Source organism: Aethalodelphis obliquidens, unplaced genomic scaffold, assembly GCF_003676395.1.
Source record: "Aethalodelphis obliquidens isolate GAN/ISIS:26980383/991018 unplaced genomic scaffold, ASM367639v1 scaffold38, whole genome shotgun sequence".
NCBI lineage: Eukaryota > Metazoa > Chordata > Mammalia > Artiodactyla > Delphinidae > Aethalodelphis > Aethalodelphis obliquidens.
In genome coordinates, this window is record NW_020837982.1 from 1,075,633 (window position 1) to 1,091,830 (window position 16,198).

General features: G+C 49.2%; 1 protein-coding gene across 2 annotated transcripts in view; it reads left to right on the top strand.

Moving 5' to 3' along the window:
* ASIC2 (acid sensing ion channel subunit 2) overlaps nt 1-16,198 on the top strand; it is a 1,014,198-nt gene that overhangs the window by 924,247 nt on the left and 73,753 nt on the right. For both annotated transcript variants that reach the window (XM_027130289.1, XM_027130288.1), the window contains exon 2: nt 8,719-8,869. In XM_027130289.1, the coding sequence (XP_026986090.1) occupies nt 8,719-8,869 (151 nt within the window). The remainder of the gene's footprint in view (nt 1-8,718; nt 8,870-16,198) is intronic.

Consider the following 16,198-nt stretch of genomic DNA (forward strand, 5'->3'; position numbering starts at 1 on the left):
TTGTTCATGCTGTGTATCTGCCAGCTGGTCTTAATTCCACACTTCAGGAAAGCAATCTGATTAAACTGCCCTCCGCACTCATGAATCTGTGATGCCTTTAAACATTCATAATGCAAGCTTTGCTACTGAGATTACATGCTACTCAACCTCCAAGACCAGCCATGGGGAAGAACTAGAAGACAACGACATCCTCTGAGCAGTTCCTGGAGAAGCTGAAATATGTTTTTAATGAGAAAACATGAGATCAGTAAGAAAGTGACATGAGGATTTTCGTGCCGTGTGGGTAGTTACCTGTTTGACCTTTTCTTGATCAGCTTTTAGAATCAACCTGCCTTGGGATTGTTTTCAGCCCTGGCATTAATCGGAACATCTGCTTTACTTCTGTTAACATCATAAACCATCGTTTGGTTTTTACCCATGCATTGTTTTCCATGCAACCCTGTAGAATAATGTGATATTAACCAGGAACACAATAGAACACATTTCTGATCCCCACCTTTCCCCTCCCCCATCCCACACCTGCTCAAAGAAGGGCGATTCCCAGAAGGTGTGTAGTAAGGCAGGTGCAAGGAATGACATGTGTCTTATCTCAGGGTGGGTCATCCAGGTATAAAACACTCACAGTGGGATGGGAAGCCCGCCCAAGCCCCCTGGGATAGGTGCTGGGAAGGTGGGGGAAAGGTGAGGTTCAGCTGAGCAGCCAGGCTGATACAAACTTCTTATAGAGGAATACCCAAGGAATGTTCCAGAAGGGATCTGGGCACGGCCACAGGAAAACCAAATGGGCACATATTCCTGTAAGTCCAGCAGACAGCAGTTAGAAGAGGGCACAGGGCTGTAGTCACAGGAATCAGGCAAGCATCTGTAAAAAGAACTCATAACAGGACCAGGAACCCAGAAATCACAGCGTGTAGGAGCTGAGATTTCAGAACTTGGGTGCAGAATCCCTACTACAAACAATTATCTTAACTAATGTCACTAGGTAGGTACCCTCTGCCAGGCACTTCCCATCCATTATCTCGTGAGTAATCAGAACGTAGACTAAGATGTGCCCCGCTGTGGGGCTCTGCACCCCGGAAGGGCCGAATGTGGCAGAACTCAGGGCTACATCCCGGTGCATCTGGGTGGCTGCACCTTGAACACAGCCCTGCCTCCAGTCGCCTCTGCCTGGGAGCTGGCGCACACTGGGGCATCAGGAATTGTGTCAGCAGGGTTAGAAGGAAGGAATGGGGGCAGCAGAGGGACATGGTACCAGGCTGTGGACGGTTTGTGCCCGCTCTCTCTCCTTCACTTTTTCTGAGCCTCTGCCCTCCTCGAAGGCAGGGAACCCCTCCTGAGTCCTGCTTCCCGCGTCTGAGGACAGCCAATGGGATGGTCTTTGCAGTGAGCCTTGGCTTGCTAGAAATGTGCTCTTTTCCTTAACCCACCTGCCTTGGCCCTATATCCCTAAGTTGGGCTTGGTGACCTGCTGGCAGTGTGCGGATCAGAGAGCCGGGCTTGGAGGGTTGGCGGGGGGTCCACTGAGACTGACACTGGTTTCCTTGGAGGGAACCAGTTGCCAGCTCTTCTCAGTCACTGCGTGTGTGACTTAGTGATTTTCAACTAGCTGAGAGCTCAGCTCCACTATTCATTGTGCACAATGTCTGGCACATAGTAGGTGTTCAGACAGGATAACCTGACTCCAAAGACTTCCACAAATCCTGCCCACCTCTTAGTAGAGCCCATCACTGTCTACCTGGGTAGGGGCTGGGGAGGGGTGTTTGGTTCCGGAAGCCGAAGAGAGCTGGAGTGATGGGCTGGTAGGCAGGGCTCAGCGGGCACCACTGGCCTTCCTGACACCACCATGGCCCTGTTAAGCCCAGGAGCCAACCTAAGGGATCTGTCTCAACGTGCTAAGTACCACTGGTTTCAGCAGCCTTGTCCCCGAGAGAATTCTGTATCAGTCCCCACAGTACTTGGTACCACGCAGGATCATTCTGCAGGGCCACCCTCCCTACTAGGTCCCTAAAGAGTTGATTCATGTCTGCATTCCCAACGCCTGGGGAGGTGCTAGAACACGAGAGATGTTCTGTAGATGCAACTGATGGATGAGCCACAAATGTGGTCCCAGATAGAACAACATCTCAGATTCCACTTCTGCAGGCAAATAGCAACTCTTTCGCCTCCCCTGCTCCTTCAGGGCTTAGACAGGATACAGGCCACAAACAAGAACGTTCTCTGCCTAGCCCGAGGATTTGTTTTTCTATGAAGCGCTTTCAGATCCATGACAGCCTTTTTGATCTTTACGACAGTTTTATCGGAAGTTGTTCTTACCAGCATTTTGAGGATGAGAGATCAAGATTCAAGATGAAATGACTTCCCCAAATCAGGGCAGAGCCAGTATTGGAAGCTGGGGCTGCCTCGTTCCCAATTCCACGCTTGACTTTTTTCTTGCACCCAGACACCTGCCCGTTAAGTGCCTACTCTGTGCCAGGTACGGGACCAGGCACTGGGAACCCAGAGGTGAAAACGACGCAGCCTGTACTGCCCACAGGAGACAGGCAGTGGAGGACCCCAGCAGAAAGAGCAACCAACCCATCCTTGGGTCCCCTCGGAAACTTCCATCATGCCCAGACTCCCCTCCCCCGACCTGCCAAGCCGCCGTCTAACTTGAAAGGCTTCTAGCTCCCCACATCCCACTTCATGACCCCAGGTCAGGCCCAATTTGGGGTGCTCACATGAGGTGCCAGGAGGGATTCATTGGCGGGGGTCTGGCATTTCAAATGACACTCCAGGTGCCTTCAAGTTGCCCCTGTGCCTCTGTGAGCCGTCCTCCTAGAGAACATTTGCTCACAAAATGTGTGACTTGAAGGAGAGCGCTCAGAGTCACCTGTCGCTCCCCTCCGTGCTGTTTCCCCAGCTCACAGATTTGCAGTCACCTGATGCTCTTTTCTTCTGCGTGGGGCTCACACATCTCTTCCCGCGGGGTCTGAAGCTCTCTGGACAGTTGCCTAGCAGAAAAGGCCCAGGCTGTGCTTCAGGCTTGGAAGGAGGAGACAGGCGGGCTTCTTAGTGAAACTGGCACAACAAATGTCACATCCCGGCAGATGGGTGCAGGGGCTCGAAGGAGGGGGATCGCAGTACCATAGTATACGCTCAAAGAATGCTAAGGGTTCTTTGAGCGACCCATACATATAAAGGGAAAAGTCAGACGAACCACTCTCTAGCTGTAGGACCTTGGATGAGGTATTTAGCCTCGCAGAGCCTCAATTTCTCATCTGCAAATTGGGGAGAATAACACCTACATCTGTGGGCTGTGTGAGCCTTAAAATATAGAAGGTGTATAAGCAATCAGCATAGTGCCTGCCTCGTGGTAAATGCCCAGTGACTGTACATTCTTCTTTCCCCTTCAAAAAGGAGCCCGAAGAAGAATGATATTAATGATGTCCTAAAAGAGACCGGTCGGGAAGCGGGGAGAAGTGTTTGCCCACTTTCCCCTCATCTCCTTCATTCCCAAGGACCACAACAGCCATGCGGAGGTGCTTTCATGGGTATCCATGAAATGGATGAAATCGCCTTTTTAATCTCATTGTGGGGAAAAAGAAGAGTCATGCAACAGTCCTTGGAACACGATAGGTGGTCAGAAATTCCTGTTGAAGGAAGAGATGAATAAGCAAGGAGATTTCTTAACGAGATGCCGTCCTTGCCTTCAAAGAGCTGACCGTCTATGGCGGCCTCCTCACGCACACATCCCTCTGCCGTACTTCATTTTCAAACACGTTCCTTGCAACTTCAGAAAACAAAAGACAGCTTCATTTTGTTTACTGGAAGCCTGGTAACCCATTTGACAGACTGTCTCACTTCCCCATGTGTGAAATGTGTTGGAGGAGTTTGACAGAGAAGAACAGATGAAACAGTGCGCTTCAGCATGTCCATTATTTTGAGAGCAGCCTAATGAGAATTTTCAGCAACTCACTGGGAGGAAAGTTCATTCAACCCAAGACTGAGCTTTAGAGGTCTTTTGGAGCAGCACAATTTCATTTCCTTCAAGTGTAATAAGCAAGAAGAGACAAGGAGCCCACTGCTTAGGAGAAGCCCTAAAGGTCAGGATTAATGAAGGGTTGGGAGGTTTGAAGACTGCAGGCCCAGTTGTGTGCTAGTAAGTGGTTATTTCAACAGTCCTTAAGGGAGCTTATACATAATTTATTTTCTTAAGTAGGTACATGGTGTTGAAATGTTTGCACTACTAATTGGACCAGAAAACTGTGTCTTCGTGGGTATCTGCTGTTCCTAACCGTTCCCAGCAAGGGCTCCACGTTGCATTTCCCAGGCTCTGTAAGGCGGGGTGCCCCAACAGGTCATACCGAGCCTAGAGGCTGGTACCCAGGCCAGCTGGAGTTGCCAATCTTTCTTATTCCTGGATGCAGTACCCCGGCGAGGGAAGCTTAGCCGTAATCTTCAACCCCTGGCATGTGCAAACAGAAAGCTTTAGAGGAAGAGCGTAGACCCAAGCCCAGGTCTCAGCTCTGCTCCCAAACTAGCTGTGTGACCTGGGGCAGGACACTTCACCTCTCTGAACCTTAGACTCTCCACATGCAAAATGAGACATTTGGGCAGGAAGATTTTTGGCAAAGATGACTTTCACCCTGGAATCTCTACTTACCAGCTCTATGACCTGGTTCAGCCTCTCTGGGCCTCAGTTTCCTTATCTGTAAGACAAGGGTGATAATACCAAACTCATAGGGCTGCTGCAAAAATTAGTGACAACAGACAAAATGTGAATGGTGCTCCAGAGAGGGTAGCAAAGCCAGTCTGTGACATCAGGGCTATTCTTAGACCTACTGGAAGGCAGTGAGACCCTCTCCCCATCCCCACACCCAGGTTTCTTTTATCTAGAACGTGCCAACTGTGGACAATTATATGCCAACAGATTGAATAACCTAGAAGAAATGGACAAGTTTCTAGAAACATACGGCCCACCAAAACTGAATCAAAAAGAAATAGATCATTTGAACAGACCAATCACTAGAAGTGAAATAGAATCTGTAGTTTAAAAAAAAAAAAAAAAAAAAACTCCCTGTAAACCAAAGTCCAGGGCCAGAGGGCTTCACTGGGGAATTCCACCAAACATACAAAGAATAACTTATACCAATCCTTCTCAAACTCTTCCAAAAGACTGAAGAGGAGGGAACACTCCCAGAGTCATTCTATGAAGCCACCATCACCCTGATACCAAAACCAGACAAAGACACTACCAAAACTGAAAATTACAGGCTAGAACGTGCCAGATTCAGACTGGCGGTGGCTATCCACTCTACCAGTAACCGGTTACAATTCAGTTGTTGGAATCCAAATGTAGATTTTCAAAGTGGATTTTGTACATCAAAGTATGTCCCCTTCCTACAGAACTCCATGGCCCCAGCGATCTCATTGGCTGCCCTGGGCTTTCAGCAACAGGCTTAACATTCTTAAGGAATAAGCAGTTAGTGGCACATGGCAGTTTCCATCCCCTATAACTACTTCAAGATGAGCTTAGTATCGTGGGGACGTAAGCAGAGAGGACAGGACTCCTCAACCCCACCCCCATTCTTCAATTGATGACTGACCTCCCCCGTAACCCAAATAATTTCTCTCTCTTTTGCTGAAAAGGACCTAGTATGGATTCATGACTCATAAAGATGTCTATTATGTAATCTTCCAAACAAATCCGCTTGCATTCTCTCATTTAGGCGTTACAACCATGTGGCAAGATTATCTTGCTCAATTTTCAGATGAAGAAACTGGAGTTGGGAAAAGTAAATGCCATGTTCAAGGCCATGGACTTGACAGATAATGAGAAATCTGCTTTGATACCTTCTTGTCTGGCTCGAAATTTCAGTGTTCCTTCCTTGATGGTAAAGTCACACCCATGAGTCCCAGCTCTACTACCTACCTCTTCCCTAAGTCTCAGTCTTCCCAACTGTAAAATGGGCATGTGATAATAAGATGCTTCCCCATCAGGGTAGTTGAGACCATAATTAGGAATGCTATAACTCCTATGAAAATGCCAAGCAGGGGCCAGCACAGAGTAGAGGCTCAGGAACTGTTGGTTTTCTTCCCTCCGACTTCACGGGGCCATTGAGAAAGTTGCAGCTGCACACGTGCCATCTCTGAACTGTAACACACGGTACCAGTGTGAGCAATGAAACTGATGGTCATGGGGCCCATCTTTATCTCAGGCTTCCCCCCACAACCGCCCCATCACTCCTGGAGATCCAGGTTTGAAACATGCACCATTAATTCTTACAAACCGATTCAACTAAGGACAATTCTAGACTCTTAGCAACCTTGCAAATCCAGCCCTGCCATCCACGACGGGGCTGTCAGCACCTACCGAGAAGCGCCTTGGAGAATGGCAGGTCTGAAGAAGCAGCAGGCTCGGCCTAAAAGTCTAGACTTAAATAAATTGTATTTTCTGGCTGGCGGCGATAAGGCGTAAATTGGAAGCGCATGTTACACTTACACGTCATTATGCATCGAAATGGGGAAGGGGAGCGGCATCTTGTCCCAAATTTGTAGCAAAACTGCACTGTGTGTACATAGCTCTCAGGCCTTTGATGTTGAGCAGAGAGGAGAGTGATCCTCTCCGAAAAGCCCAGGCAGGAGCGGCTGAGAAGGAGGCCAGCAGAGAAGTGCAGTGAGCATGAGCCCGCCTGTCTCTGAGCCCCTTCTCCTGCCCCTGCAAAGGTAAACTGTCTTTCCTCTAATAAATACCTTCATGGAGAAGCAAGCAAAAATGCTTAGGAACAATCAGTTAGGAAGCTGAGAAGGCCAGAGCAGAGAAAGAGAGGGAAGGGGGTGGGACAAGATGTCAGCGTGAGCTCCCGCCAGAACCAGCAAGGCTGCCCAGCACCACAGGGCGCCTCCCAGAGGTGGGCAGGGGGATGGGAGTAGCAACAACTTGGAGCCCATTCATTCATTCATTCCACAAAACAGACACAGCCCCGCCCCCTCCAACAAACAATCGCGTGAATCGCCATCTAGTTACACGCTTTGATGTGTGCTATAAAGGAAAATACCGGGAGTGTGAGGTTATAAAACAAGAAGCAGTAGCAGGGCTTGTACAGTCCCCATAATACTTGCACATAGTAGGAGCTCATGCATATGAATATTGATTGGCTGATGGAAAAAGCAAGGCAGAGAGGAGCAGCGTATGGCTCAGAAACATCCCGATGACAACGTCAACATGCTCAGAAAGATCGCGTGTGTTAGAGTCAGACAGACATGGCTTTGAATCTCAGCTTCTCTACTTAATAGCTGTGTGACCTTAGGCAAGTCGCTTAACCTCTCTGGGCTGTGGTTTCTTCCTCTGCATAATGGGAGGAACAGTACCCACCTGTGTTTACTGTTGCACGTGATAGCTGCCGTGGTGAAAGAGCAAGGGGCACAGTGAGGAGGGATGTCATATAACTTGGTCCAGGAGCACGGGAAGGCATTTTGCAGGAGGAGATGCATCAATCCAGTCTTGGAGAACAGAGGTTGCCCAGGCAGAGAACTAGATGTTGTCTAGGGAGAAAGAGGAACGAGAGGAGTTACAGGCGGCAGCAGCAACTAAAAAACCACAAGTACTACGTGAACCAGCAGGACACATCCAGAGGTGCTGCAAGTTGTTTGATCTGCTCCACCCACCCACTCACTCGCTCGTTCATTCATTCATTCATCCACTTGACATATATTTCTGGAGCACCCCCAGGTGCCAGGCCCTGTGCTAGATTCCTCGATGTACATGCAGAGGTAGTCTCTGAACCCATGGAGCTTCTCTTCTAGTGGATTCTCGTGGACTCAGATGGGAAGAGGAGGATAGAGCAGGCAGAGAGCATCATAGAAAACCGGGTGTGGAGGGAGGGCCTGGACCTTACTGTAAGGGGGATGGGCAGTCCTGGTGGATTTTAAGCACAGGCTTAATATAGTAGGTTTGCATTTCTGAAAGAGTGAGCCACAGTGAACTTAGAGGATGGGCTGGAGAAAGTTGTCTGGAATCCGGGAGCCTAGCTAGGAAACTGCAGCATCCCAGGCAAGAAATGATGGGGGTCCTAAGTTAAAGCAGAGCAGAAGAGAGAAGGCAAAATTCAAGTCGATGTAGAGACAGTGTTGACGGGCCCTGCCGGCTAATTGCATGTGGGGGTAAGGAAGAGGAGGTGTGGGCAGCCGCTCTGAGGGTCTGGCGTGAGCCCCTAGGCAGGTGGCAATGCTGTTCCCCGGGACACAGTGTACCGGAGAACCATCCAGTGGGGCACAGAGGCTGAGGAAGATTTGATCCCACGGGGACATGCTGAGTGTCGGGGATCCATGGGTCCCCCTGAGGCCACGCTTAGCAGGCAGTGGGATCAGTGTGTCTGGAACCCGAGAGAGAGCTTGGGGTTGGAGGCACAGATTAGAGGGTCAAGAGGATACAGATAATGCCGGACACTTGAAAGGCGCGTTACTGCCCAGGGCGGGGGTGTGGTGTACAGAGGGAGAAAAGAGCAGATCCCACTGCAACAAAAGCCAAAGGTGTCCAGATGTGTTCTTTGATGCCAGAGTCCCACTTGGCAAAAGTCAGGCCATTAGCCAGGGGCGAGGAATCATTGTCGCCAGGAGGGTTGATTGTGACGGGCAGTGGGGACTCTAGCCTGCTGTTGGATTTCTGGGGTCTCCCCAGTCTCTGGAGCCCAGTCTGAAGTCACCCATGTGCTTCTCTCTCTCTCTTCTCTCCTTCAGGTGTTTACAAAATATGGGAAGTGTTACATGTTTAACTCAGGCGAGGATGGCAAACCTCTGCTCACAACAGTCAAGGGGGGGACAGGCAACGGGCTGGAGATCATGCTGGACATTCAGCAAGATGAGTACCTGCCCATCTGGGGAGAGACAGGTGAGCTGGGCCAGGGACTGGGGCAGTGGGTGACGGTGGGGGGGTGCGGACTCTGAAAGACGTTTGCCTCGGGTGGGCTGTCTTGGCCCACCTGGTGAAGGACTGCTGTCCGTCAGGGGGTTAGTGACATGACAGTCAACATAAGGATGTCCCTGGTATGGACTGCAATGATGCCCTGGGTTACCTTGGATTTCACTAGGTGGGAGCGGGCAGATGATGGGACCATTGGAAAGGGAAGGCAGGGAGGAAGGTTGGAATTAACAAGTATGGATGGGGAGGTAGGTGGCTTGGTTTCAGGAGAAGAGGAAGGGGTGAACCAGCTCCTTCCTCTACCACCAGCTTGAATATCCCAGCCCAGCTAGCAGGCCCAAGGGAAAGGAAAGCAGACTCCTCCCACTGAGGGAAGGTGGAGAGGCTGCTGGAGAACTGAAGCGCACAGACACAGGGGCCTGGCACCATGGCTGCCCGTGTGTACAGTCCCCAAAGCTTATTTCATGCATCCAATTATGCATTTATTTATTCAGCAAACTGTTCATTAGCCACGTATGCTATTTCAGGCTTTGCACAAAAATAAGGACATTAAATTGAAAAAGACCAAGCCCTTGATCACAGCCTAGAGGAGGAGACACAGAATCCAGTGGGACATGAGGGTCCCCCGTGCTGTGGCAGGACGGCGGCCTTCGCCTGGGAGGAGGGAGGGTTCAGGGAAAACATGGGGTACTTGCACGGGGTCTTGAGATTATCCTGGATTACACAGGTGGGTCCTCATAAGAGGGGTGCAGGAAGGTCAGACAGAGAAGGCACGTGATGACGGAAGCAGAGGTTGGAGTGATGCAGCCAGTAAGCCCAGGGATGCTGACCGCCTCTAGAATCTCAGCAGGTGGAGAGAGTACAAAGGTGCCCAAGCATGGGACACTGGATGCCAAGGAGACCCAAAGTGAGATTAACGCTGGGTTCAGGGCAAAACGGGGGGGAAGGGGGAGGGGGTCTAGAGATGGGCCTGGGAGGGGCCACAAAGAGGGATGAAGGGAGAGAAGATTCCAGCAGGACAGAGGCTTGGGCCCTCAGGTTGGCGCGGAGGAGAGGTTGGAGGCCGAGCAGGCTGGCCCTCACTTCTTGCAGTCCCCACCCCGTGACTCCTGCAGCTGGTCCCCCCAGCCCCCATCCTGAGGTCTGGCCCTCACCAGGCCCAGGCCCACCAGGCTTCTGAGGGCAGCGAAGGCCTCCCCCGCACCGGGACGACCACCCGCAAACCCCGAGCTCTCCCCCCTCCCCTGCACCGGCCCTCCCGGTGGCTCTTACCTGGGCATCCCACGGTGGGGGGCGCGGGGGGGCAGTGAGCAGGGCCAGTCACCTCCCATTGTGCTCAGTCCTCCGGCTGCTGCAGCTGAGCGGCAAGAGGGCGCCACGCGACTCGTGCCGGCACCATCTCTGGCAGCTCACCTCAGGCTCCAGGCCCTCCAAGCCCAGTCTGACCCTGGTTGAGCAGACGCTTCGATGATCCCGTCCACTTTTCCTGAATTCAGTATCCCTTGGCCCCCCTCCAGCAATGTGGGAGACAGTCCCTCTGGGACCGTAATCGTCCTCCCTCCTCCGCAGCCCTGCGTGCTAGGAAGGGCCCCTCATCCCCGTTTGCCAGGGAAGGAGGCTGAGGTTCGGTGCTTCACCCAGGCCACCCAGCCAGGCCTCCTGAATCCCCACCTCCAGGCTTCCTCTATGGTACCTTTCTTCAGGCTGATACGTCACCATGCACGAGCATCTCTTGGAGACTCTGGTCACCTTAAAGCTGCTCGTTTCCTGCTCTGGTTGGCGGGGTGAGCCTCACGTGGGTGGGAGTGAGGTCCACACACCTGCCGGAGGAGGAGAGGCGGGCTCTGGCCGGTGAGGGATGCTGGTCCACAAGGCCACCTAAGAGGCACGGCCACATCCTGCTGTTTGCTCATTGCTCCCGTGGGCTGGGGGCACGGCCAAGCCTCTCGCCGCCACAGTCCTCGGCAGGGAGGAGCCTTCCTGACCTGCCAAGCCGTGTGGCTCCACAGATGCCATCTTGCCTCCTTTACGTTTCCACTTCCTCTCAATCCCCAGGCAAAGGAGCCTGGGTCCTTAGAGGAGGTATTTGGGTGATGATGGAGAAGAAAGAAATTGAAAGTTGGCTGTTGAGGGAGTGGCCACAGACAACTTGATGACAGAGGCAAAGTAGGAGGACAGGAAAGTGGCTTTACAGAGTCAGACCGAAGATCAAACCCCCAGCCCTGCCTTTATCAGCCGATCAGATGAGAGCTGTCTGCAAACTGTAAGCAGTGGAAGGTTGATAACGGCAACCAGTAGGTGGGAGGATGGTCAAACCCATCCCAGAGGCAGAGACTATGCCAGATATCTCACACCTACACAAGGGTCCTGCGCACCTTATCATCTGGATGTCTCATTCTCAAAGCAGAGCCGTTGGCACATTCTTGCTTCACCTGTCAGACATTTAAGGAAGCAGTGGGGGAGCCACGCCCCCAGGTGTAACTCTGACCTGGAGGATGGACCTTTGGTGCCAAGGAGTGCATTAGGAAGAGGCGCCCTCTTTGGGTGGCCCCAACCCTATGGACTCATGCTTAGCGAGTAGAAAGTAACTATGAAATTTACCAAAATGTCCTTTCCTCCGGGCTGACAGTGCCTCCTTGGTCAGACATCCTTGTGCAAGGCAGCCTGGAAATATGCCGTTTTAAAGATGGCAGGCTCAGTCACACATGGACCTTGACCATATGCCCCCAAGTCGGCCCTATGGGCTGTTAGCAGTTTCAGATGTTACCTGTTACAGGATAGAAAGGATCTGGGGAACCCTGGTTAGGCAAAATTAAACACATTAATTCAAGACAGGAATTCTTTAATACACTACATTATAAATCTCCAGGATAGGCATATTGCATACACCAGTTATTTCCTCAGTGCTTTTGACCGTGGAAAACCTTCTTTTTCATGGAGGAGCTCACAAAATAGAAAAAGGACAGAAAAGCTGTCCTCGACTACGGAAGTGCAGATTTCATGACCAACGTTTTTCTAAAGGAAATTAAATTGAAGGCGGGTGGGAGGTTGTTAAAAATGAAACTCTGTGTAGATGCCTCTGAGTAACTTCAAAGATAAAAGAAATAAGCAGTGGGTTATCTAGGCTGCAAATGAGAAAACCAGATTCAAACAAGCCTGGGCATAAAAGGAATTGTATTGCCCGTGGAATCCAAGGCAAACTTCAACAACCCAGCAGCAGGAAGGCAAGGGTGCAGCATCAGAAACAACTGGAACCAAGGGCAGGAGATTCCTCGATCTCTCACCCCTTCTCTCACCTCTCCTCTTTCTTAACTGCTTTATTCTCTCTCACTAGAGACAGGCTTTTTCCACACATATATCTTTTCACACATGGTTCCCAATAGATGTATATCTTACACGTCCTGCCACCAGCGAGAGACCATTCTGGTTCTCTCACTGATATCCTATTAAAAAAGAACAACAACAACAAAAAAACAGGGAAGGGACTCATTGGTCCAGCCAGTCAGGTGCCCACCTCCGGACCAATCAGTGAGCAGGAGTGTGTTCATGGAAGGACATGGGAGCCCTGAGGGAGCTGGGTTCCCGAGACTGTCCCAAGAATGGCCCTGCTGGGGAAAGAGGGGGCGAGGGTGGGGGTGGGTTACATCTGAGAGAACCAGAATTGGTGTGCAGGGAGCCCTCTAATGAGCTTGCATTCTAAGTAGACAGGCTCAGATTTTATATCCTTCATTCATCCTGATGTAGAATACGCTTTGTAATCAAGTAAACTCCGCCTTGAGGTCCCCAAGTTCTAATATTGCGGGAAAATGAATTTGACATTATATTTTTGAGCAATTATTTTGAGAGTCAGTGCTCTAATAGAGGTCAATGTCTTGCCTTATATTATCTCCCCAGCCTCATCCCCTTTACCCTGTCCCCTTGTTCGCTTGGCAGTAACGACTCTGGCTTCCCTAGAACTCCTTGTACCCTCCAGGAAAGCTTACCTTCAAGCATCTGCATTCTCCTTTTCTTCTGCCTAGAATTCCCTGCTCGGACCCACATGGCTTATTGCTTCACCTCCATTGAGTCTTTGCTCAGACATCACCTACCCTGACTACCCTACTGAAGATTGTACCCCCGCCCCACTCCTTACCCCTCCTTATCTGTTCTGCTTGTCCTTTGTTCCATGTCGTGTGTCACCTTCAAGTATACCATCCTCCTCTATTGAAACACATGCTCCAAGAGATAGGGATCTTGGACTGTCTGGCTCACTGACACATACCAGGGCAATAAATATTTTTTGACATATCTGTTGAGAGAGAGAAAAAAATTGCTATGTTTTGCACACTGATGGGGCCAGGCTGAGGAAGAAACTAATATTAATGAGTAGCTACTATGTACCGTGAACATTCTATCCCATGAATCCTCCAAGTGACCCTGCTAACGAGGTGTTATCCCCACTGAAAAATAAAGAAATTGGAGCCCAGAGAAGCTGGGCTTGTGTGTTCCCCTTGGGGGAATCTCCCCAAGAACACACACTTCACTAAGTGGTTGAACCAAAGCTGAAATCCCACATATGGACCCAAAAGCGATTCTCCTTCCACTATATTCCTTTAATGTTCAAAATGTGATTGTAAAGGCACTGCCATGAAAATAGCTCAGAAAAAAAAAGTTCCAGTGACATCTTTGGAGACAGAATGGCATATAATGATAGGTCTGTTGCTGTTCTCCTTTTCTATTTTTTCCTCTTTTTTTTTTTTCCATAGCAGTATCCTTGTACTGAACAAAAGCTTTAGCACAGCTCCAATATATAAAGCAGATAAAGGTAGAGCTGCTCTGGTCCAGCTGGAGACGGGGCCCCCAGTTTGATTTCTCCATACTCACTGTGGCCGACCCTGAGACATTCCTGGAGGAACCCTAGGACTCTAAGGAGACCAGCTTGAAAACCACTGAATGGGCAACCGATGTTATTGTTAATGAAAAGCACCCATTGGTCCTATGGTTGTGTACATCCCAGAGACCAGCTCTACATCCCTCCCCCTTCTCCTGGCATAGTGAAAGGAGTCCATGACGTGCCACTGAGCTCCAAAGCTTCAGGGAAATTGACAGTGTAGATTTCTGGTCAGACACAGTGGAATGAACATAAGTATGTGTGGAGGCTCCCTCCCCAAACTTCCCCTAAATTGCAACAAGGATTTTTTTTTTAAGAGTATAAACCCACGAGGATGAAGAAGATGGGTGAGAAGACAGTAGTAGATGTCAGCAAGTTTTTGGAAAATGGAGAGCAGATGGTAACTGACTGAGCAGACAAGGCTGAAGGATCAGGCTCTGCACAGGGAAACCAATTAAAGTCAAACGATTCTCACCATAGATGCCCCCCTCCTCCCAGAAAGTATGAGGGGTTGGAGGCATCACATACTGTTGACGACAGGGTTGAGAGGTGCAGGTAAAACTAGGAGGATTAGTTAAAAGTCTGTAAAAGGAGCTCTTAAGTCCCCCAGATGTCCTCCCATGGCCCAAAGCAGCCAAATATCTCTCTGCGCCCCAGCAAAAGATAAGATTGAAATAGACAGGCTCTGGGCTGGGGGAGACCAGGCAAAGCTGAGGGCATGGGTAAGGTGCTGTACAGAAAACAGGGAGATAAGCTGAAATTCTGCTTACTGAGGAGTGAGACCCCCCAGCCAGACTAATCTACCTCGCCCACCCCCAACCAGAGATCTGGGGAATCCCTTCCTGGAGACACTGACAAGCTCAATAGAAAAGATTCGCAGAGAATGACAGTCAGGAGTCCCCACACAAACCTAGTTAGATCACCCGAGGGTGAAGTCCCCTGGTAAGTCTTCCCACACACAAGGAAGACTGTCCAGGCTCGAAGTACCAGTTGGGCTTCCCTGGTGGCGCAGTGATTAAGAATCCACCTGCAAATGCAGGGGACACAGGTTTGAGCCCTGGTCCAGGAAGATCCCACCTGCGGTGGAGCAACTAAGCCCATGCATCACAACTACTGAAGCCCGTGCACCTAGAGCCCGTGCCCCGTAACAAGAGGAGCCACTGCAATGAGAAGCCCGTGCACCACAACGAAGAGTAACCCCGGCTCTCCACAGCTAGAGAAAACCCGCGCACAGCAACAAAGACCCAATGCAGCCAAAAATAAATAAATAAATTTTTAAAAACTAATAAGTACCTCTTACCTATGAATGGAGAGTCAACAAGCCAAGCATTTGAGGGGAGCCACTAACAGGAAAGGAACCAAAACCATACAAACAAAAAAGAAACTTTGAGGAAATAGAGATAATGGTTAATGGCAAAAAGCTCTAGAGCCCGGGTTCAAATCCAGCTATACAACTTACTAGCTATGTGACCTTCGACAAGTTACTTAACCTCTCTGAGCCTCAGTTCCATCACCTCTAAAATGAAAATAATATCATTATCTACTCTTCAAGGTTGTTAGGAAGATCGAAATGAGTTAATATTTTTGAAATACTTAGAAAAGTGCCTGAATAATATTAAGCACTATGTATGTGTTTGATAAATAAAAAATAAGTGTAGGAAGCAGAAGGAAACATCAAACTGTTTTAATTAAAATTCTCAAGAGATAAGAGATAATATGAATAATGCATTCATAAACACCAGCTATTAAAATAGGATGCTATTAAAAAGTAACATTCAAAGAAAAAGTTTTTTAAAAAAAACATCCTGGAAATTAAAAATATTATTGCAACCATTTTTTTAAACCCACAGAAGCTTTGGAATTTAGGAAATCGCCTGAAAAGTAAAACAAAAAGACAAAGAGATGGAAGATGGGAGAGAAAAAAATATGAACATGAGAGGATAAATCCAGAAAGCCCAACATCCTACAACTAGGAGTTCTAGAATAACAAAAGTGAGAGAGTGGAGAAGAGGATGTTGCCAAAGAAATAAAATAAGAAAAATTCCCAACTGACCCACATGATTTTCCATATTAAAAGAATTCACTAAGTCCTGTAATAAGTGTCAAAAGAACCAGACCAAGATGCATCCTTGTGAAATTCGGCCTCATAGAGATAAAGAAAACCTTTTAAAAGGTTCTAGAGAGGAAAAAAAACAGTCATATACCTAGGATCTAGAATCAGAATAGACTTCTCCACAGGGGCAGTTGAAGCCAGAAGACAATGGCAGAATGCCTTCACATTTGGGGCAGGGACCAAGGTGGGGTGGGAATCTTTCTTGTCTAAGATAGAGCTCTATATCCAGCAACCTACATATGAAGTATGAGGGTAGAATTTGGTTTCAAATATATTTATATATATATATATATATATATATATAAAATATATTCCT